Here is a 25,416-nt window from a genome sequence, read left to right as displayed (position 1 = left end):
GCCTCCGGAAGTCATTTGTTTACTAACGTTTCGCTGACCAACCAAATTCCTTAATGCTCCAAGTAACACTGCAATTACTGAGGCGATGCACCCTGCGAAATACACCTGCAAAACACAATGAATTATCATCAAATAATCGATTTGAAGTTTGAGATAACCTTTCCTTTTAAACTATAGTTCATTGCTTTTGCTTACTCTCTCTTTTTCTGACACATGTGAACTGTCCACCTCCCATCTTCTTTATTGACTGTCGACTCACTGTCTGGGTACATTTGATGGACTTTACCATTCCCTGTTGCTCCAGGAACCTTCTTCCCAGCCAATCCTAGCCAGCGAGTGTCGACCTATTTGATTGGGTGCTGGAGGCGTCATGGGGCGGGATTCTCCGGTCGCCGAAGCCAAAATCGCGTTCGCCGATTGGCTGGAGAATACCCGTTTACGACCAAATCGGGGTATTGCTTAGGTGTGTCACACACTGTAGACAAACTGACAGCGAAAGAGGAACCAGATACATTGATCTGAGCCACACGGAATATGTCGAATCCCTCCTGTGCAGAGGGAGACCATTCGGCCAATCGAGTCGGCACCAGCCCTCCGTAAGTGCCCTCTACCTAGGCCCACTCCCCTGCCTTATCCCCGTAACCCCACCTAACCGGCACATCTTTGAACACGCAGGGGCAATTTTAGCGTGGCTAATCCACCACCTGAGCTGCACATCTTTGGACTGTGGGAGGAAACTGGGAGCACCCGGAGGAAACCCACGCAGACACGGGGAGAATGTGCAAACTTCACACAGTCACCCAAGGCCAGAATTGAGCCCAGGTCCCTGGCGCTGTGAGGCAGCAGTTCTAACCATTACGGAAAAGTTATGGAAAAGTTAACAGGCAAGGTTATTGAAAGGGATTTTCTAAACAGGTTCAGTAAAATTACTTGTGTAAATGGAATCAGCGAAAGGAATTTTATAATTAGGCTCAGTGAAGGCGATTGAATAAATGGATGAATCGAAGGGATTATGTAAATGGTGTGGCGATGAGAATTGAGTCAACTGGTTGATTGAAGGAGGTGGTGGTAAATGCCGTGAATAGACAATTAGATACATTTCTGAAGAGATTGAAGTATGAGAGACATGATAGAATATGAGGTGGGTGTAGACTCACCATTGGCACAGACAGTCTGGAAATATACTTCACTTCTGCCAGACTTTACTGGGTTTCAATCTCCTTATTTTCCTCAGGAACAGGTCACTGCAGATTCCACAGGTTTGGGCAACATTTTCGGAGATTAATTGAAGTCTCAATTTGTCCCATCCTTCACTGCATAGGAAAAATAAACCAGTTATTTTACTTCTCTCTTTTGGTAGCCCCTCCTCCGCATCCCGACCCACTAACCCATCCCAAATATGTTAAATTTAGATTAAGGTTTACTGTCATGTGTAGCGAGGTCAGGGTAAAGATTATGCTCAGTGTCCACTTTAGCCTGTAAACCACACTGAGAAATTGTTATCTTTTGATAAATTTAGAGTACCCAATTATTTTTGTCCCCAATCAAGGGGCAATTTAGCATGGCCAATCCACCTACCCTGCACGTCTTTGGGTTGTGGGGGTGAAACCCACGCAGACACGGACTTAGAATGTGCAAAGTCCACACGGACAGTGACCCGGGGCCGGGATTGAAATGAAAATCGCTTATTGTCACGAGTAGGCTTCAATGAAGTTACTGTGAAAAGCCCCTAGTCGCCACATTCCGGCGCCTGTCCGGAACTGTTCACTATGCAGTGAATCCAGGTCCTCGGCGTATTGAGGCAGCAGTGCGCCCCCGTGTGGGCCTGAGAAATTGTAGTTTTGTATTATGTCTGTTGGAGTGGCTCGCACTACAGTGGTAGTACCTGGAGTAAAGTTACTGAGATTGTATCCACTCGGGATATGGGCATGACTGGCAAGGCTGGCATTTATTAATAATCCCTTTGAAATGCTGGTGGTGAGCCTTATTTGCTAACCATTGTGGTCCATGTGATAACACAATGCTGCCTTGCTGGAGGTAATAATCTTACATTGAGCAGGTTTACAAACACTACTTGCTTCAAACACTTATCGATGCAGGGGAAAGGGCGGCACGTGGCACAGTGGTTAGCATTGCTGCCTACGGTGCTGCTGAGGACCCGGGTTCGAATCCCAGCCCTGGGTCGCTATCCATGTGGAGTTTGCACGTTCTCCCTGTGTCTGAATGGGTTTCACCCCCACAACCCAAAGATGTGCAGGTTAGGTGGATTGGCCACGCTAAATTGCCCCTTAATTGGAAAAAAAATAAAATTATTGGATACTCTAAATTTATTTTTAAAAATAGATACAGGAGAAGGGAGTACAATAGCAATTAAGGAAAGTGTTTGTTTGGATCCTTAGCTTCCCTGCCCTACTAAAACTGGTTGACGAAATAAATATTTCTAGGTGAAAGGAAACAGACTGGAGTTAAATGCAACCCGCACACGTCTTTCTGAAGTGTGGTGATCAGAACTGGGCGCAATGCTTTGAAGCTGCAGCAAAGCTATATAAAGGTGAAGCATAACTTCCTTGCTTTTGTACTTAAATCCTCTAATTTAAGGTCCCGACCACAGTGCTTTTTGTGGGTGCTTGCTGTGCACAAATCGGCTGCCATATGTCCTATAATTACAGGAGTGACTGCTCTTCAAGTTGGCTGTAAGCGCCGGGATGATTGGTGGCCATGGAGGAGGCTGCAGAAATGCAAGTCGAGACAGACCAAAAGAAAATAGACCCAATAATGATAGAAAATTAGAGGAGAGGCAGAACAAGCTGCGAATAAAAGAGGCAGGAGGTTGCCGAAGGAGTTTGGTTCAAGATTAGTCAAGAAATGGCCAGCAACCATTGAATGGAGAGAAATGCATTGTTCAATCTCCCACTTTCAACACCCTGGGGGTCACCATTGACCGGAACCTGAACTGGACCAGCTGGATAAATACTGTGGCTACAAGAGCTGGTCAGAGGCTGGGGATTATGCAGCAAGTAACTCACCTCCTGACTCCCCAAAGCTTGTCCACCATCTACAAGGCACAAGTCAGGAGTGTGATGGACTACACCCCACCTGCCTGGATGAGCGCAGCTCCAAGAACGCCCTCTTGGCTCAACACCATCCAGGGCAAAGCAGCCCCGCTTGATTGGCACTCCGTCCAATACATTAAACTTTCACCCCCTCCACAATCACCGCACAGTGGCAGCCTAGTGGACCATCCACAGGTTGTGCTCCAGCTAAACTCACCAAGGCTCCTTCTACATCACCTTTCAGACCTGCCACCTCCACCGTCTGGAACATAGAACATCCAGTGCAGAGGGAGGCCATTCAGCCCATCGAGTCTGCACCGACCCACTTAAGCCCTCACTTCCACCCTATTCCCGTAACCCCGTAACCCAATAACCCCTCCTAACCTTTTTGGTAACAAAGGGCAATTTAGCATGGCCAATCCACCTAACCTGCACGTCTTTGGACTGTGGGAGGAAACCGGAGCACCTGGAGGAAACCCACGCAGACACGGGGAGAACGTGCAGACTCCGCACAGACAATGACTCAGCGGGGAATCGAACCTGGGACCCTGGCGCTGTGAAGCCACAGTGCTATCCATGTGTGCTCCTGTGCTGCCACGGAAGGACAAGGGCAGTAGATGCACGGGAACACAATGGGATGCATAGTCACCCACCATCCTTTCTTCACTCTCGATGGGTCAAAATCCTGGAAGCCCTTTCCCAACAGCACACTGGGTGTACCTACAACACGTGGAGTGTGACGGTTCAAGAAGGCAGCTCACCACCACCTTCTCAAGGGCAATTAGGGACGGGCAGTAAATGCTGGTCTAGTCAGGGACGCCTGCATCCTCTGAACACATTTAAAAAGTGAGAGTTACGCGAATGGAAAAATAAACTTTATATTTATTCTTTCTGGGTTGTGGGTGTCACTGTTAACATCGACATTTATTGCTCATCCCTAATTGCCCTTGAACCGAGTGCCTTGTCAGGTCATTTCGGGGGGGGGGGGGGGGGGGGGGGGGGGGCAGTAAAGCCTCAGAATGAAGGCCAGAGCAGATAAGGATAGCAGACTTCCTCCCTAAAGAGTATTAATGGATTAGATGGGGTTTGCCAAGAAGGAGCGATACCTTTGTGATCACGATTACTGAGACAGTCTTTCAATTCCAGATTTTATTAATTAAGTTTACATTTCATCAGCGGCTCGGGGATTTGAACATGTGACCCCAGAGCATTAGGATAGGCCTCCGTCTGCCCCCTGTCCCCAGACTTGGCGGGTTTTCCTGCGGCAACGGTGGCTGCCATCGGGATAATACGGTTCCCACAAAGTCAATGGCAATTTTCAGGGGTTTGCCCGTTCCACCGGCAGGCGGATCCGCGGCGGGGTCAACGTTGGCGGGACACGGACACCCCAACAGCGGGAAAGACCAGAAAATCCCACCCTCTGGCTCATCAGTCCACTGACGTTGCTGCTGCATCACCATCAATTAACCGTAAAACAATCCGTCTCCTTGCCTCTCTGGGTAGCCTGTTCCACATACCCGTTAACCTGTGTCATGTAACCACATCGGAACTCTCTGGCGATCTTCCCCAATTTGGTTTAAATCTCTGCACACTTACCATAGAGCTTGCCATTATGTCCAATGTATTATTACCATCAACTTTAAAAACAAACATGTGATTATGGGATTTGTAGTGGGCTTTAAGTTGACCTAACTATTACCAAAAGCAACCATGCGGTGTCAGCATTGGGTAAGTTTAAAGACTCCTTGAGGCCAGAAACATTGGTGAAAGAATCGACTGGGACTGAGGGCAGGCTGATATAATTCATCAAGGATGTTGATGTTCAGCTGCTCACTGAACATGCCTGCCCCAATGATTTATCTGTTACCCATCGACAATTACCGCGGTTCTGCAAGTCTAGAAACCGCTCAGAATATTTCCACCAGCCAGCGCTGTCCTTATTCGGTCCTCTTTCCCCTTCTTTATCTCAGATTCGTGTTGAATTATCTGACCTCAGCTGGGGTGGAGGTGGGGGTCATATAGGGTCAAACTGAACCTGGGCTATGGTGGGGCGGGGGGGGGGGGGGGGGGGGGGGGGTGGTGCAGGGGGTAAATGAGGCCGGAGTCCAGCTCCTGATCTCACTATGCAGTAAATCGCGCTGGAAGGCGTGAGGAAGATCAGTTCCAATGGTGATTCTACCCACAGCTTCCTGTTCTTCACTGACCCCCTTACAAATATAGAATGGCTGCTTCAACAAGCTGCTGCAGGCGGAAGTCACACACTGTGTGAATCAGGTTAAAGTCTGACAGGTTTATTTGGAATCACTGGCTTTCAGAGCGTAGCTCCTTCATCAGGTGAGTGGCAGCTCTCTTCCACGATGAAGAAGGTACGCTCCGAAAGCTAGTGATTCTAAGTAAACCTGTTGGACTTTAACCAAATGTTGTGAGACTTCTTACTGTGCCCACCCCAGTCCAACGTAAAAATAAAGGATTTTTAAAATGAATTGTTAGAGTTTTTGATACAAGCAATGTAACTGTACTGCCTTCAAGCCCTTCGAAGAAAGAGTTTCTGGGATAACTACAGCAGAATAATTACTTGCACTTTGAAAACGAGGAATAAGAATTTGTTATTGACAACAGGTTAAAACCATCAGCAGAATTGTTCATCTCCTTGTCTTCTCCAACGATTGTCATCAACATAAATAACTAAGTAATCCCTATCAAATAAACTGAAGTGCCCACCGTTGACCTGAATCCCATTCAGACAGGTTTGAATGTAGTTATTAATCAATAAGTATTTGTATACCCTCCATTCGGTGTTTGTTCCTTTGACTATTTTCTTGTCCAAGGGGGGTTGGATTCTCCGTCCCCACGCTGGCGTGAAAACGATGGGGAGACTGGCGTCAAAAGGCCATTGATTCCTCGTTTTGCTGGGGACGAGCAGGGAGGCAGCGTACCGCTCGCAGCTCTAGCTGCTGATACAGCGCAAGCACGGGGCAGCGGCCTGCAGCGGCTATTCCGTGCCCCATGACGGACTCAGCCTGCGGACCTGGACCGCCAAAGTCATCCTCCCCCCCCCCCCACCCCCGCCGACCGCTCGCACGCCCCGGATTGCCCGCCCGCATTGCCCCCAGCACAGAATGAAGCCCGCCCCCCCCCCCCCACCCCTCCGCCCGCCAATCGGCCCGCCCCCGACTGAGTCCGCAGCCACCATGCCGGGTTCACGGGGCGGAGAATTCAAAAACAGCCGCCACTCCCGGTTTTGGCACCAAAATGGGTTCTCCGCCTCGTCGCCAAATTGATTTCGGCATCGGGGAACGCAGAATCCAGCCCAGGCTCTTTTAATGAAATTGATTGTGTCAAAATGTGTGTTGTGTTGAATCACACATGACTAGACTCTGCTAGCTGCCAATGAAAGAGTTACAAAGAGGCTGTGGGATAAACTCCTGTATATTTGATATCTGGCTTAAACATGTAAGCCGCAGATCATCGTTCCCCGACCTTTTGGCCACTTCTCTCCCGTTCTCTTGGAAATGGACAAAACCCCTTGGATGGGGTGGGGGAGAGTCAAGGACTGTGCCCCATTTGATTTCCCCCTTACCTCCCCCGGTAATTGGGGGCTGGGGCTCCCCCTCAACAAGGGGGAAACTACTCTGTATAAAAACCCTGACCTGAGGTCGAGGAGGATGGCCGTTCAGGTACAGAAGGGGGAAGAGCATCTTTATTTTGTGTACACTGTAAATAAACAAGTCGTTCATTTCGACCCTTCCGCGCGTTCCTGTTGTCTCTCCCCATGTGGACTCTACAGCCTCAACTTCCAAACTGCACCAAGCTGGGGGTGGGATTGTGTCTGTTCTTTCCGAAGTAAAGGGAAAACAATACATTTGTTGCATTATTTGACCTTTACTTTGGAAATTTAACCTGGTGTTGTCAGCCTTCTTACGGTGCCCACCCCAGTCCAACGCCGGCATCTCCACATCTTCGGGAACAAAATGCCACCCTCATTGTTTAACTATTCCCCACTCCTCCCCTCGCAGGTTCCTGGGTTCGATTCACCGCTGGGTCACTGTCTGTGCGGAGTCTGCACGTTCTCACCGTGTCTGCGTGGGTTTCGTCCGGGTGCTCCGTCCGGTTTTCTCCCACAAGCCCCGAAAACCGTGCTTGTTACGTGAATTGGACATTCTGAATTCTCACGCCGTGTACCCGAACAGGCGCCGGAATGTGGCGACCAGGGGCTTTTCACAGTAACTTCATTGCAGTGTCAATGCAAGCCTATTTGTGACAATGATAAAGATTATTATTGTTATTAACTTGGCGCACAAGAGGGGAGAAGTTTTTATTTCTTGACAATGGGGGTCAAAAGTCTTGCTGAAGAAGGATTTTGCCGGTGGGACCAATAGGAGTGCTGGAGCTGAGCTATGCCATGTCCCATAGGTGGGACTGGAGTCTGTGGAGAGGAAGGGGGGGAGAGAGAGACAGTGGGAGGAGAGGAGAGGGGAGCACAGAGCAGACAAAAAACACACACACACGCACACTCTAAGGAAGTAATCTTGTGAAGTATTTGCACTGGGGGTGATTTTTATCCCCCCCACCCCACCCCCTGATTTGCTTTGCTGCTGCACTTGGGGAAGAATGTCTGAGCTGCTGTGCCAGCTGCTGGGCGAGCGGCTGACGGACCGACACCAGGCCGAGGTAGAGAGCTCCCCGCTGGGCACGGACGGGCGGCTCCTCGCCCTCTACTTCGGCTGCAGCTGGAGCCCCGCTTGCCGGCAGTTCACCGCGGCGCTCGGCGACTTCTACAGCCGCTTCAAGCAAGGGGAGCACGGCGAGCAGCTGGAGGTGGTCTTCATCAGCTCCGAGGAGGAGCACAAACCCTGGCAGGAGTTCGTGGGCCAGATGCCCTGGCTGATGCTGCCTTTCCAGGACAAGGAGAGGAAGGTAACTGGGGGGGGGGGGGGGGGGGGGGCAGAGGAGGGATGGGGGGGGGGGGGGACAGTATTGTACACCATTGTGGGGGATACAGTATTGTACACTGTTGTGAGGGGGATACAATATTGTACACTGTTGTGGGGGATACAGTATTGTACACTGTTGTGTGGGGGATACAGTATTGTACACTGTTGTGAGGGATACAGTATTGTACACTGTTGTGTGGGGGATACAGTATTGTACACTGTTGTGTGGGGGATACAGTATTGTACACTGTTGTGTGGGGGATACAGTATTGTACACTGTTGTGTGGGGGATACAGTATTGTACACTGTTGTGAGGGATACAGTATTGTACACTGTTGTGTGGGGGATACAGTATTGTACACTGTTGTGTGGGGGATACAGTATTGTACACTGTTGTGGGGGATACAGTATTGTACACTGTTGTGTGTGGGATACAGTATTGTACACTGTTGTGGGGGATACAGTATTGTACACTGTTGTGTGAGGGATACAGTATTGTACACTGTTGTGTGGGGGATACAGTATTGTACACTGTTGTGGGGGATACAGTATTGTACACTGTTGTGTGAGGGATACAGTATTGTACACTGTTGTGTGAGGGATACAGTATTGTACACTGTTGTGGGGGATACAGTATTGTACACTGTTGTGGGGGATACAGTATTGTGCACTGTTGTGTGTGGGATACAGTATTGTACACTGTTGTGTGGGGGATACAGTATTGTACACTGTTGTGTGGGGGATACAGTATTGTACACTGTTGTGAGGGATACAGTATTGTACACTGTTGTGTGTGGGATACAGTATTGTACACTGTTGTGAGGGATACAGTATTGTACACTGTTGTGTGGGGGATACAGTATTGTACACTGTTGTGAGGGATACAGTATTGTACACTGTTGTGTGTGGGATACAGTATTGTACACTGTTGTGTGGGGGATACAGTATTGTACACTGTTGTGTGGGGGATACAGTATTGTACACTGTTGTGTGTGGGATACAGTATTGTACACTGTTGTGGGGGATACAGTATTGTACACTGTTGTGTGTGGGATACAGTATTGTACACTGTTGTGGGGGATACAGTATTGTGCACTGTTGTGTGTGGGATACAGTATTGTACACTGTTGTGTGGAGGATACAGTATTGTACACTGTTGTGTGGGGGATACAGTATTGTACACTGTTGTGAGGGATACAGTATTGTACACTGTTGTGTGTGGGATACAGTATTGTACACTGTTGTGAGGGATACAGTATTGTACACTGTTGTGTGGGGGATACAGTATTGTACACTGTTGTGAGGGATACAGTATTGTACACTGTTGTGTGTGGGATACAGTATTGTACACTGTTGTGAGGGATACAGTATTGTACACTGTTGTGGGGGATACAGTATTGTACACTGTTGTGTGGGGATACAGTATTGTACACTGTTGTGGGGGATACAGTATTGTACACTGTTGTGTGTGGGATACAGTATTGTACACTTGTGGGGGATACAGTATTGTACACTGTTGTGTGTGGGATACAGTATTGTACACTGTTGTGTGGGGGATACAGTATTGTACACTGTTGTGGGAGGGATACAGTATTGTACACTGTTGTGTGGGGGATACAGTATTGTACACTGTTGTGGGTGATACAGTATTGTACACTGTTGCGTGGGGGATACAGTATTGTACACTGTTGTGTGGGGGATACAGTATTGTACACTATTGTGTGGGGGATACAGTATTGTACACTGTTGTGAGGGATACAGTATTGTACACTGTTGTGTGGGGGATACAGTATTGTACACTGTTGTGGGGGATACAGTATTGTACACTGTTGTGTGTGGGATACAGTATTGTACACTGTTGTGGGGGATACAGTATTGTACACTGTTGTGTGTGGGATACAGTATTGTACACTGTTGTGTGGGGGATACAGTATTGTACACTGTTGTGGGGGATACAGTATTGTACACTGTTGTGTGAGGGATACAGTATTGTACACTGTTGTGGGGGATACAGTATTGTACACTGTTGTGTGTGGGATACAGTATTGTACACTGTTGTGGGGGATACAGTATTGTACACTGTTGTGTGTGGGATACAGTATTGTACACTGTTGTGTGGGGGATACAGTATTGTACACTGTTGTGTGGGGGATACAGTATTGTACACTGTTGTGAGGGATACAGTATTGTACACTGTTGTGTGTGGGATACAGTATTGTACACTGTTGTGAGGGATACAGTATTGTACACTGTTGTGTGGGGATACAGTATTGTACACTGTTGTGTGGGGGATACAGTATTGTACACTGTTGTGGGGGATACAGTATTGTACACTGTTGTGTGGGGATACAGTATTGTACACTGTTGTGTGAGGGATACAGTATTGTACACTGTTGTGGGGGATACAGTATTGTACACTGTTGTGTGTGGGATACAGTATTGTACACTGTTGTGGGGGATACAGTATTGTACACTGTTGTGTGTGGGATACAGTATTGTACACTGTTGTGTGGGGGATACAGTATTGTACACTGTTGTGTGGAGGATACAGTATTGTACACTGTTGTGTGGGGGATACAGTATTGTACACTGTTGTGAGGGATACAGTATTGTACACTGTTGTGAGGGATACAGTATTGTACACTGTTGTGAGGGATACAGTATTGTACACTGTTGTGTGGGGATACAGTATTGTACACTGTTGTGAGGGATACAGTATTGTACACTGTTGTGTGGGGGATACAGTATTGTACACTGTTGTGGGATGGATACAGTATTGTACACTGTTGTGTGGGGGATACAGTATTGTACACTGTTGTGTGGGGATACAGTATTGTACACTGTTGTGCAGGATACAGTATTGTACACTGTTGTGTGGGGGATACAGTATTGTACACTGTTGTGGGGGATACAGTACTGTACACTGTTGTGTGGGGATACAGTATTGTACACTGTTGTGCAGGATACAGTATTGTACACTGTTGTGTGGGGGATACAGTATTGTACACTGTTGTGGGGGATACAGTACTGTACACTGTTGTGAGGGATACAGTATTGTACACTGTTGTGTGGGATACAGTATTGTACACTGTTGTTGGGGATACAGTATTGTACACTGTTGTGAGGGATACAGTATTGTACACTGTTGTGTGAGGGATACAGTATTGTACACTGTTGTGCAGGATACAGTATTGTACACTGTTGTGAGGGATACAGTATTGTACACTGTTGTGAGGATACAGTACTGTACACTGTTGTGGGGGATACAGTATTGTGCACTGTTGTGTGAGGGATACAGTATTGTACACTGTTGTGTGGGGGATACAGTATTGTACACTATTGTGGGGGATACAGTATTGTTCACTGTTTTGTGAGGGATACAGTATTGTACACTGTTGTGTGAGGGATACAGTATTGTACACTATTGTGGGGGATACAGTATTGTTCACTGTTGTGTGGGGGATACAGTATTGTACACTGTTATGTGAGGGATACAGTATTGTACACTGTTGTGGGGGATACAGTATTGTACACTGTTGTGTGGGGGATACAGTATTGTACACTGTTGTGTGGGGGATACAGTATTGTACACTGTTGTGTGGGGGATACAGTATTGTACACTGTTGTGTGGGGGATACAGTATTGTACACTGTTATGTGAGGGATACAGTATTGTACACTGTTGTGGGGGATACAGTATTGTACACTGTTGTGTGGGGGATACAGTATTGTACACTGTTGTGTGGGGGATACAGTATTGTACACTGTTGTGGGGGATACAGTATTGTACACTGTTGTGTGGGGGATACAATATTGTACACTGTTGTGGGGGATACAGTATTGTACACTGTTGTGGGGATACAGTATTGTACACTGTTGTGAGGGATACAGTATTGTACACTGTTGTGTGAGGGATACAGTATTGTACACTGTTGTGTGGGGGATACAGTATTGTACACTGTTGTGTGGGATAAAGTATTGTACACTGTTGTGGGGGATACAGTATTGTACACTGTTGTGTGGGGGATACAGTGTTGTACACTGTTGTGGGAATACAGTATTGTACACTGTTGTGTGAGGGATACAGTATTGTACACTGTTGTGTGGGGGATACAGTATTGTACACTGTTGTGTGAGGGATACAGTATTGTACACTGTTGTGTGAGGGATACAGTATTGTACACTGTTGTGTGGGGATACAGTATTGTACACTGTTGTGCAGGATACAGTATTGTACACTGTTGTGAGGGATACAGTATTGTACACTGTTGTGTGGGGGATACAATATTGTACACTGTTGTGTGAGGGATACAGTATTGTACACTGTTGTGTGGGGGATACAGTGTTGTACACTGTTGTGGGAATACAGTATTGTACACTGTTGTGTGGGGGATACAGTATTGTACACTGTTGTGTGAGGGATACAGTATTGTACACTGTTGTGTGAGGGATACAGTATTGTACACTGTTGTGTGAGGGATACAGTATTGTACACTGTTGTGTGTGGGATACAGTATTGTACACTGTTGTGTGGGGGATACAGTATTGTACACTGTTGTGTGGGGGATACAATATTGTACACTGTTGTGAGGGATACAGTATTGTACACTGTTGTGTGTGGGATACAGTATTGTACACTGTTGTGAGGGATACAGTATTGTACACTGTTGTGTGGGGGATACAGTATTGTACACTGTTGTGGGGGATACAGTATTGTACACTGTTGTGTGTGGGATACAGTATTGTACACTGTTGTGGGGGATACAGTATTGTACACTGTTGTGTGAGGGATACAGTATTGTACACTGTTGTGTGTGGGATACAGTATTGTACACTGTTGTGGGGGATACAGTATTGTACACTGTTGTGAGGGATACAGTATTGTACACTGTTGTGTGGGGGATACAGTATTGTACACTGTTGTGGGGGATACAGTATTGTACACTGTTGTGTGTGGGTACAGTATTGTACACTGTTGTGGGGGATACAGTATTGTACACTGTTGTGTGAGGGATACAGTATTGTACACTGTTGTGGGGGATACAGTATTGTACACTGTTGTGTGTGGGATACAGTATTGTACACTGTTGTGTGGGGGATACAGTATTGTACACTGTTGTGTGTGGGATACAGTATTGTACACTGTTGTGTGGGGGATACAGTATTGTACACTGTTGTGAGGGATACAGTATTGTACACTGTTGTGTGTGGGATACAGTATTGTACACTGTTGTGCAGGATACAGTATTGTACACTGTTGTGAGGGATACAGTATTGTACACTGTTGTGCAGGATACAGTATTGTACACTGTTGTGAGGGATACAGTATTGTACACTGTTGTGTGTGGGATACAGTATTGTACACTGTTGTGGGGGATACATTATTGTACACTGTTGTGTGGGGGATACAGTATTGTACACTGTTGTGGGGGATACAGTACTGTACACTGTTGTGAGGGATACAGTATTGTGCACTGTTGTGAGGGATACAGTATTGTACACTGTTGTGTGGGATACAGTATTGTACACTGTTGTGGGGGATACAGTATTGTACACTGTTGTGAGGGATACAGTATTGTACACTGTTGTGTGAGGGATACAGTATTGTACACTGTTGTGGGGGGGATACAGTGTTGTACACTGTTGTGGGGGATACAGTACTGTACACTGTTGTGAGGGATACAGTATTGTACACTGTTGTGTGAGGGATACAGTATTGTACACTGTTGTGTGGGGGATACAGTATTGTACACTATTGTGGGGGATACAGTATTGTTCACTGTTATGTGAGGGATACAGTATTGTACACTGTTGTGAGGGATACAGTATTGTACACTGTTGTGAGGGATACAGTATTGTACACTGTTGTGTGGGGGATACAGTATTGTACACTATTGTGGGGGATACAGTATTGTTCACTGTTATGTGAGGGATACAGTATTGTACACTGTTGTGAGGGATACAGTATTGTACACTGTTGTGAGGGATACAGTATTGTACACTGTTGTGTGAGGGATACAGTATTGTACACTGTTGTGTGGGGGTACAGTATTATACACTGTTGTGTGGGGGATACAGTATTGTACACTGTTGTGGGGGATACAGTATTGTACACTGTTGTGTGGGGGATACAGTATTGTACACTGTTGTGTGGGGGATACAGTATTGTACACTGTTGTGGGGGATACAGTATTGTACACTGTTGTGTGGGGGATACAATATTGTACACTGTTGTGGGGGATACAGTATTGTACACTGTTGTGGGGATACAGTATTGTACACTGTTGTGAGGGATACAGTATTGTACACTGTTGTGTGAGGGATACAGTATTGTACACTGTTGTGTGGGGGATACAGTATTGTACACTGTTGTGGGGGATACAGTATTGTACACTGTTGTGTGGGGGATACAGTATTGTACACTGTTGTGTGGGGGATACAGTATTGTACACTGTTGTGGGGGATACAGTATTGTACACTGTTGTGTGGGGGATACAGTGTTGTACACTGTTGTGGGAATACAGTATTGTACACTGTTGTGTGAGGGATACAGTATTGTACACTGTTGTGTGGGGGATACAGTATTGTACACTGTTGTGGGAATACAGTATTGTACACTGTTGTGTGAGGGATACAGTATTGTACACTGTTGTGTGAGGGATACAGTATTGTACACTGTTTTGTGAGGGATACAGTATTGTACACTGTTGTGTGAGGGATACAGTATTGTACACTGTTGTGTGGGGATACAGTATTGTACACTGTTGTGTGGAGGATACAGTATTGTACACTGTTGTGCAGGATACAGTATTGTACACTGTTGTGCAGGATACAGTATTGTACACTGTTGTGAGGGATACAGTATTGTACACTGTTGTGCAGGATACAGTATTGTACACTGTTGTGAGGGATACAGTATTGTACACTGTTGTGTGGGGGATACAGTATTGTACACTGTTGTGTGGGGGATACAGTATTGTACACTGTTGTGTGAGGGATACAGTATTGTACACTGTTGTGTGAGGGATACAGTATTGTACACTGTTGTGGGGGATACAGTATTGTACACTTGTGTGAGGGATACAGTATTGTACACTGTTGTGTGAGGGATACAGTATTGTACACTGTTGTGTGAGGGATACAGTATTGTACACTGTTGTGTGAGGGATACAGTATTGTACACTGTTGTGTGTGGGATACAGTATTGTACACTGTTGTGTGGGGGATACAGTATTGTACACTGTTGTGTGAGGGATACAGTATTGTACACTGTTGTGTGAGGGATACAGTATTGTACACTGTTGTGTGGGGGATACAACATTGTACACTGTTGCGTGTGTTGGGGGGGGGGGACAGTATTGTACACCATTGTGGGGGATACAGTATTGTACACTGTTGTGTGGGATAAAGTATTGTACACTGTTGTGGGGGATACAGTATTGTACACTGTTGTGTGTGGGATACAGTATTGTAGACTGTTGTGGGGGATACAGTATTGTACACTGTTGTGTGTGGGATACAGTATTGTACACTGTTGTGTGGGGGATACAGTATTGTACACTGTTGTGTGGGGGATACAGTATTGTACACTGTTGTGAGGGATACAGTATTGTACACTGTTGTGTGTGGGATACAGTATTGTACACTGTTGTGAGGGATACAGTATTGTACACTGTTGTGTAGGGGATACAGTATTGTACACTGTTGTGAGGGATACAGTATTGTACACTGTTGTGTGTGGGATACAGTATTGTACACTGTTGTGTGTGGGATACAGTATTGTACACTGTTGTGGGGGATACAGTATTGTACACTGTTGTGTGTGGGATACAGTATTGTACACTGTTGTGAGGGATACAGTATTGTACACTGTTGTGTGTGGGATACAGTATTGTACACTGTTGTGGGGGATACAGTATTGTACACTGTTGTGAGGGATACAGTATTGTACACTGTTGTGTGTGGGATACAGTATTGTACACTGTTGTGTGTGGGATACAGTATTGTACACTGTTGTGTGTGGGATACAGTATTGTACACTGTTGTGGGGGATACAGTATTGTACACTGTTGTGAGGGATACAGTATTGTACACTGTTGTGTGTGGGATACAGTATTGTACACTGTTGTGTGTGGGATACAGTATTGTACACTGTTGTGGGGGATACAGTATTGTACACTGTTGTGTGGGGGATACAGTATTGTACACTGTTGTGAGGGATACAGTATTGTACACTGTTGTGTGGGGGATACAGTATTGTACACTGTTGTGTGAGGGATACAGTATTGTACACTGTTGTGTGTGGGATACAGTATTGTACACTGTTGTGTGGGGGATACAGTATTGTACACTGTTGTGTGAGGGATACAGTATTGTACACTGTTGTGTGAGGGATACAGTATTGTACACTGTTGTGTGAGGGATGCAGTATTGTACACTGTTGTGTGAGGGATACAGTATTGTACACTGTTGTGCAGGATACAGTATTGTACACTGGTGTGAGGGATACAGTATTGTACACTGTTGTCTGGGGGATACAATATTGTACACTGTTGTGTGTGGGATACAGTATTGTACACTGTTGTGTGGGGGATACAGTATTGTACACTGTTGTGTGGGGATACAGTATTGTACACTGTTGTGTGTGGGATACAGTATTGTACACTGTTGTGCAGGATACAGTATTGTACACTGTTGTGAGGGATACAGTATTGTACACTGTTGTGTGGGGATACAGTATTGTACACTGTTGTGCAGGATACAGTATTGTACACTGTTGTGTGGGGGATACAGTATTGTACACTGTTGTGGGGGATACAGTACTGTACACTGTTGTGAGGGATACAGTATTGTGCACTGTTGTGAGGGATACAGTATTGTACACTGTTGTGAGCGATACAGTATTGTACTCTGTTGTGGGGGATACAGTATTGTACACTGTTGTGTGTGGGATACAGTATTGTACACTGTTGTGGGGGATACAGTATTGTACACTGTTGTGTGGGGGATACAGTATTATACACTGTTGTGTGTGGGATACAGTATTGTACACTGTTGTGGGGGATACAGTATTGTACACTGTTGTGGGGGATACAGTATTGTACACTGTTGTGTGGGGGATACAGTATTGTACACTGTTGTGTGGGGATACAGTATTGTACACTGTTGTGTGGGGGATACAGTATTGTACACTGTTGTGTGAGGGATACAGTATTGTACACTGTTGTGTGAGGGATACAGTATTGTACACTGTTGTGGGGGATACAGTATTGTACACTGTTGTGTGGGGATACAGTATTGTACACTGTTGTGTGGGGATACAGTATTGTACACTGTTGTGTGTGGGATACAGTATTGTACACTGTTGTGTGGGGGATACAGTATTGTACACTGTTGTGTGAGGGATACAGTATTGTACACTGTTGTGCAGGATACAGTATTGTACACTGTTGTGAGGGATACAGTATTGTACACTGTTGTGTGGGGGATACAGTATTGTACACTGTTGTGGGTGATACAGTATTGTACACTGTTGTGGGGGATACAGTATTGTACACTGTTGTGGGGGATACAGTATTGTACACTGTTGTGGGTGATACAGTATTGTACACTGTTGTGTGAGGGATACAGTATTGTACACTGTTGTGTGGGGGATACAGCATTGTACACTGTTGTGTGTGGGATACAGTATTGTACACTGTTGTGTGGGGGATACAGTATTGTACACTGTTGTGTAGGGGATACAGTATTGTACACTGTTGTGCAGGATACAGTATTGTACACTGTTGTGAGGGATACAGTATTGTACACTGTTGTGTGGGGGATACAGTATTGTACACTGTTGTGGGTGATACAGTATTGTACACTGTTGTGAGGGATACTGTATTGTACACTGTTGTGTGAGGGATACAGTATTGTCCACTGTTGTGCAGGATACAGTATTGTACACTGTTGTGAGGGATACAGTATTGTACACTGTTGTGGGGGATACAGTACTGTACACTGTTGTGAGGGATACAGTATTGTACACTGTTGTGCAGGATACAGTATTGTACACTGTTGTGAGGGATACAGTATTGTACACTGTTGTGAGGGATACAGTATTGTACACTGTTGTGGGGGATACAGTACTGTACACTGTTGTGAGGGATACAGTATTGTACACTGTTGTGTGGGGGATACAGTATTGTACACTGTTGTGTGAGGGATACAGTATTATACACTGTTGTGTGGGGGATACAGTATTGTACACTATTGTGGGGGATACAGTATTGTTCACTGTTATGTGAGGGATACAGTATTGTACACTGTTGTGGGGGATACAGTATTGTACACTGTTGTGTGGGGGATACAGTATTGTACACTGTTGTGTGAGGGATACAGTATTATACACTGTTGTGTGGGGGATACAGTATTGTACACTGTTGTGAGGGATACAGTATTGTACACTGTTGTGGGGGATACAGTATTGTACACTGTTGTGTGTGGGATACAGTATTGTACACTGTTGTGTGGGGGATACAGTATTGTACACTGTTGTGAGGGATACAGTATTGTACACTGTTGTGTGGGGGATACAGTATTGTACACTGTTGTGTGGGGGATACAGTATTGTACACTGTTGTGGGGGATTCAGTTTTGTACACTGTTGTGGGGATACAGTATTGTACACTGTTGTGAGGGATACAGTATTGTACACTGTTGTGTGGGATACAGTATTGTACACTGTTGTGTGGGGGATACAGTATTGTACACTGTTGTGAGGGATACAGTATTGTACACTGTTGTGTGGGATACAGTATTGTACACTGTTGTGTGGGGGATACAGCATTGTACACTGTTGTGTGGGGGATACAGTATTGTACACTGTTGTGTGGGGGATACAGTATTGTACACTGTTGTGTGGGGGATACAGTATTGTACACTGTTGTGTGGGGGATACAGTATTGTACACTGTTGTGTGAGGGATACAGTATTGTACACTGTTGTGTGAGGGATACAGTATTGTACACTGTTGTGTGAGGGATACAGTATTGTACACTGTTGTGTGAGGGATACAGTATTGTACACTGTTGTGTGAGGGATACAGTATTGTACACTGTTGTGTGGGGGATACAGTATTATACACTGTTGTGTGGGGGATACAGTATTGTACACTGTTGTGTGAGGGATACAGTATTATACACTGTTGTGTGGGGGATACAGTATTATACACTGTTGTGTGGGGGATACAGTATTGTACACTGTTGTGTGGGATACAGTATTGTACACTGTTGTGTGTGGGATACAGTATTGTACACTGTTGTGGGGGTCACAGTATTGTACACTGTTGTGTGTGGGATACAGTATTGTGCACTGTTGTGTGGGATACAGTATTGTTCACTGTTGTGTGGGGGTACAGTATTATACACTGTTGTGTGGGGGATACAGTATTGTACACTGTTGTGGGGGTCACAGTATTGTACACTGTTGTGTGGGGGATACAGTATTGTACACTGTTGTGTGGGATACAGTATTGTTCACTGTTGTGTGGGGGTACAGTATTATACACTGTTGTGTGGGGGATACAGTATTGTACACTGTTGTGTGGGGATACAGTATTGTACACTGTTGTGTGGGGGATACAGTATTGTACACTGTTGTGGGGGGGATACAGTATTGTACACTGTTGTGCGAGGGATACAGTATTGTACACTGTTGTGGGGGATACAGTATTGTACACTGTTGTGTGGGGGATACAATATTGTACACTGTAGTGGGGGATACAGTATTGTACACTGTTGTGTGAGGGATACAGTATTGTACACTGTTGTGTGGGGGATACAGTATTGTACACTGTTGTGCGAGGGATACAGTATTGTACACTGTTGTGGGGGATACAGTATTGTACACTGTTGTGTGGGGGATACAATATTGTACACTGTAGTGGGGGATACAGTATTGTACACTGTTGTGTGAGGGATACAGTATTGTACACTGTTGTGTGAGGGATACAGTATTGTACACTGTTGTGTGAGGGATACAGTATTGTACACTGTTGTGTGAGGGATACAGTATTATACACTGTTGTGTGGGGGATACAGTATTGTACACCGTTGTGCAGGATACAGTATTGTACACTGTTGTGAGGGATACAGTATTGTACACTGTTGTGGGGGATACAGTATTGTACACTGTTGTGTGGGGATACAGTATTGTACACTGTTGTGTGAGGGATACAGTATTGTACACTGTTGTGTGGGGGATACAGTATTTTACACTGTTGTGAGGGATACAGTATTGTACACTCTTGTGTGGGGGATACAGTATTGTACACTGTTGTGTGGGGGATACAGTATTGTACACTGTTGTGAGGGATACAGTATTGTACACTGTTGTGTGGGATACAGTATTGTACACTGTTGTGTGGGGGATACAGTATTGTACACTGTTGTGAGGGATACAGTATTGTACACTGTTGTGTGGGATACAGTATTGTACACTGTTGTGTGGGGGATACAGTATTGTACACTGTTGTGAGGGATACAGTATTGTACACTGTTGTGGGGGATACAGTATTGTACACTGTTGTGTGGGGGATACAGCATTGTACACTGTTGTGTGGGGGATGCAGTATTATACACTGTTGTGTGGGGGATACAGTATTGTACACTGTTGTTTGAGGGATACAGTATTGTACACTGTTGTGTGGGGGATACAGTATTGTACACTGTTGTGTGAGGGATACAGTATTGTACACTGTTGTGTGAGGGATACAGTATTATACACTGTTGTGTGGGGGTACAGTATTATACACTGTTGTCTGGGGGATACAGTATTGTACACTGTTGTGTGGGATACAGTATTGTACACTGTTGTGTGTGGGATACAGTATTGTACACTGTTGTGGGGGTCACAGTATTGTACACTGTTGTGTGGGATACAGTATTGTACACTGTTGTGTGGGGGATACAGTATTGTACACTGTTGTGTGGGGGTACAGTATTGTACACTGTTGTGTGGGGGATACAGTATTGTACACTGTTGTGGGGGGGATACAGTATTGTACACTGTTGTGGGGGATACAGTATTGTACACTGTTGTTTGGAGGATACAGTATTGTACACTGTTGTGTGAGGGATACAGTATTGTACACTGTTGTGGGGGATACAGTATTGTACACTGTTGTGTGGGGGATACAATATTGTACACTGTTGTGGGGGATACAGTATTGTACACTGTTGTGGGGATACAGTATTGTACACTGTTGTGAGGGATACAGTATTGTACACTGTTGTGTGAGGGATACAGTATTGTACACTGTTGTGTGGGGGATTCAGTATTGTACACTGTTGTGTGGGATAAAGTATTGTACACTGTTGTGGGGGATACAGTATTGTACACTGTTGTGTGGGGGATACAGTGTTGTACACTGTTGTGGGAATACAGTATTGTACACTGTTGTGAGGGATACAGTATTGTACACTGTTGTGTGAGGGATACAGTATTGTACACTGTTGTGTGGGATACAGTATTGTACACTGTTGTGTGTGGGATACAGTATTGTACACTGTTGTGGGGGTCACAGTATTGTACACTGTTGTGTGGGATACAGTATTGTACACTGTTGTGTGGGGGATACAGTATTGTACACTGTTGTGTGGGGGTACAGTATTGTACACTGTTGTGTGGGGGATACAGTATTGTACACTGTTGTGGGGGGGATACAGTATTGTACACTGTTGTGGGGGATACAGTATTGTACACTGTTGTTTGGAGGATACAGTATTGTACACTGTTGTGTGAGGGATACAGTATTGTACACTGTTGTGGGGGATACAGTATTGTACACTGTTGTGTGGGGGATACAATATTGTACACTGTTGTGGGGGATACAGTATTGTACACTGTTGTGGGGATACAGTATTGTACACTGTTGTGAGGGATACAGTATTGTACACTGTTGTGTGAGGGATACAGTATTGTACACTGTTGTGTGGGGGATTCAGTATTGTACACTGTTGTGTGGGATAAAGTATTGTACACTGTTGTGGGGGATACAGTATTGTACACTGTTGTGTGGGGGATACAGTGTTGTACACTGTTGTGGGAATACAGTATTGTACACTGTTGTGAGGGATACAGTATTGTACACTGTTGTGTGAGGGATACAGTATTGTACACTGTTGTGTGAGGGATACAGTATTGTACACTGTTGTGTGAGGGATACAGTATTGTACACTGTTGTGTGAGGGATACAGTATTATACACTGTTGTGTGGGGGATACAGTATTGTACACTGTTGTGCAGGATACAGTATTGTACACTGTTGTGAGGGATACAGTATTGTACACTGTTGTGGGGGATACAGTATTGTACACTGTTGTGTGTGGGATACAGTATTGTACACTGTTGTGTGTGGGATACAGTATTGTACACTGTTGTGTGGGGGATACAGTATTGTACACTGTTGTGAGGGATACAGTATTGTACACTGTTGTGTGTGGGATACAGTATTGTACACTGTTGTGTGGGGGATACAGTATTGTACACTGTTGTGTGGGGGATACAGTATTGTACACTGTTGTGTGGGGGATACAGTATTGTACACTGTTGTGGGGGATACAGTTTTGTACACTGTTGTGGGGATACAGTATTGTACACTGTTGTGAGGGATACAGTATTGTACACTGTTGTGTGGGATACAGTATTGTAAACTGTTGTGTGGGGGATACAGTATTGTACACTGTTGTGAGGGATACAGTATTGTACACTGTTGTGTGGGATACAGTATTGTACACTGTTGTGTGGGGGATACAGTATTGTACACTGTTGTGTGAGGGATACAGTATTGTACACTGTTGTGTGAGGGATACAGTATTGTACACTGTTGTGTGAGGGATACAGTATTGTACACTGTTGTGTGAGGGATACAGTATTGTACACTGTTGTGTGTGGGATACAGTATTGTACACTGTTGTGTGAGGGATACAGTATTATACACTGTTGTGTGGGGGATACAGTATTGTACACTGTTGTGTGGGGGATACAGTATTGTACACTGTTGTGTGGGGGATACAGTATTGTACACTGTTGTGTGAGGGATACAGTATTGTACACTGTTGTGTGAGGGATACAGTATTGTTCACTGTTGTGTGAGGGATACAGTATTATACACTGTTGTGTGGGGGATACAGTATTGTACACTGTTGTGTGGGGGATACAGTATTGTACACTGTTGTGTGGGGGATACAGTATTGTACACTATTGTGTGGGGGAAACAGTATTGTACACTGTTGTGTGGGATACAGTATTGTACACTGTTGTGGGGGATACAGTATTGTACACTGTTGTGTGAGGGATACAGTATTGTACACTGTTGTGTGGTGGATACAGTATTATACACTGTTGTGTGGTGGATACAGTATTGTACACTGTTGTGTGTGGGATACAGTATTGTACACTGTTGTGGGGGATACAGTATTGTACACTGTTGTGGGGGATACAGTATTGTACACTGTTGTGAGGGATACAGTATTGTACACTGTTGTGTGTGGGATACAGTATTATACACTGTTGTGGGGGATACAGTATTGTACACTGTTGTGTGTGGGATACAGTATTGTACACTGTTGTGTGTGGTGGATACAGTATTGTACACTGTTGTGTGGGATACAGTATTGTACACTGTTGTGTGTGGGATACAGTATTGTACACTGTTGTGTGGGGGATACAGTATTATACACTGTTGTGTGGTGGATACAGTATTGTACACTGTTGTGGGGGATACAGTATTGTACACTGTTGTGTGTGGGATACAGTATTGTACACTGTTGTGGGGGTCACAGTATTGTACACTGTTGTGTGGGATACAGTATTGTACACTGTTGTGTGGGGATACAGTATTGTACACTGTTGTGTGAGGGATACAGTATTATACACTGTTGTGTGGGGATACAGTATTGTACACTGTTGTGTGGGGGATACAGTATTGTACACTGTTGTGTGAGGGATACAGTATTGTACACTGTTGTGGGGGATACAGTATTGTACACTGTTGTGGGGGATACAGTATTGTACACTGTTGTGTGGGGGATACAGTATTGTACACTGTTGTGAGGGATACAGTATTGTACACTGTTGTGGGGGATACAGTATTGTACACTGTTGTGGGGGATACAGTATTGTACACTGTTGTGGGGATACAGTATTGTACACTGTTGTGGGGGGGATACAGTATTGTACACTGTTGTGTGGGGGATACAGTATTGTACACTGTTGTGGGGATACAATATTGTACACTGTTGTGGGAGATACAGTATTGTACACTGTTGTTGGGGATACAGTATTGTACACTGTTGTGGGGCGATACAGTATTGTACACTCTTATGTGAGGGATACAGTATTGTACACTGTTGTGGGGGATACAGTATTGTACACTGTTGTTTGGGGGATACAGTATTGTACACTGTTGTGTGGGGGATACAGTATTGTACACTGTTGTGTGAGGGATACAGTATTGTACACTGTTGTGGGGGATACAGTATTGTACACTGTTGTGGGGGATACAGTATTGTACACTGTTGTTTGGGGGATACAGTATTGTACACTGTTGTGTGGGGGATACAGTATTGTACACTGTTGAGTGAGGGATACAGTATTGTACACTGTTGTGGGGGATACAGTATTGTACACTGTTGTGTGGGGGATACAGTATTGTACACTGTTGTGAAGGATACAGTATTGTACACTGTTGTGGGGGATACAGTATTGTACACTGTTGTGGGGGATACAGTATTGTACACTGTTGTGGGGATACAGTATTGTACACTGTTGTGGGGGGAAAAAGTATTGTACACTGTTGTGTGGGGGATACAGTATTGTACACTGTTGTGGGGATACAATATTGTACACTGTTGTGGGAGATACAGTATTGTACACTGTTGTGGGGGATACAGTATTGTACACTGTTGTGGGGCGATACAGTATTGTACACTGTTGTGGGAGATACAGTATTGTACACTGTTGTGGGGGATACAGTATTGTACACTGTTGTGTGGGGGATACAGTATTGTACACTATTGTGTGGGGGATACAGTATTGTACACTGTTGTGGGGGTCACAGTATTGTACACTGTTGTGTGGGGATACATTATTGTACACTTTTGTGTGAGGGATACAGTATTGTACACTGTTGTGGGGGATGCAGTATTGTACACTGTTGTGGGGGATACAGTATTGTACACTGTTGTGGGGGATACAGTATTGTACACTGTTGTGGGGGATGCAGTATTGTACACTGTTGTGGGTGATACAGTATTGTACACTGTTGTGGGGGATACAGTATTGTACACTGTTGTGTGGGATAAAGTATTGTACACTGTTGTGTTGAGAATACAGTATTGTACACTGTTGTGGGGGGGGGGGGGTTACAGTATTGTACACTGTGTG

General features: G+C 45.0%; 1 protein-coding gene across 1 annotated transcript in view; it reads left to right on the top strand.

The window, feature by feature from the left end:
• The first annotated feature begins 7,491 nt into the window (after window positions 1-7,491).
• The window catches only part of nxn (nucleoredoxin), a 245,493-nt gene continuing 227,568 nt past the window's right edge, over window positions 7,492-25,416 (top strand). Inside the window, exon 1 of the mRNA XM_038814566.1 lies at window positions 7,492-7,970. Within this exon, the coding sequence (XP_038670494.1) occupies window positions 7,665-7,970 (306 nt within the window). The 5' untranslated portion in view covers window positions 7,492-7,664. The remainder of the gene's footprint in view (window positions 7,971-25,416) is intronic.

Source organism: Scyliorhinus canicula, chromosome 12 (assembly GCF_902713615.1).
Source record: "Scyliorhinus canicula chromosome 12, sScyCan1.1, whole genome shotgun sequence".
In the NCBI taxonomy this organism is placed as follows: domain Eukaryota; kingdom Metazoa; phylum Chordata; class Chondrichthyes; order Carcharhiniformes; family Scyliorhinidae; genus Scyliorhinus; species Scyliorhinus canicula.
This window is presented reverse-complemented; position numbering and strand designations above follow the sequence as displayed.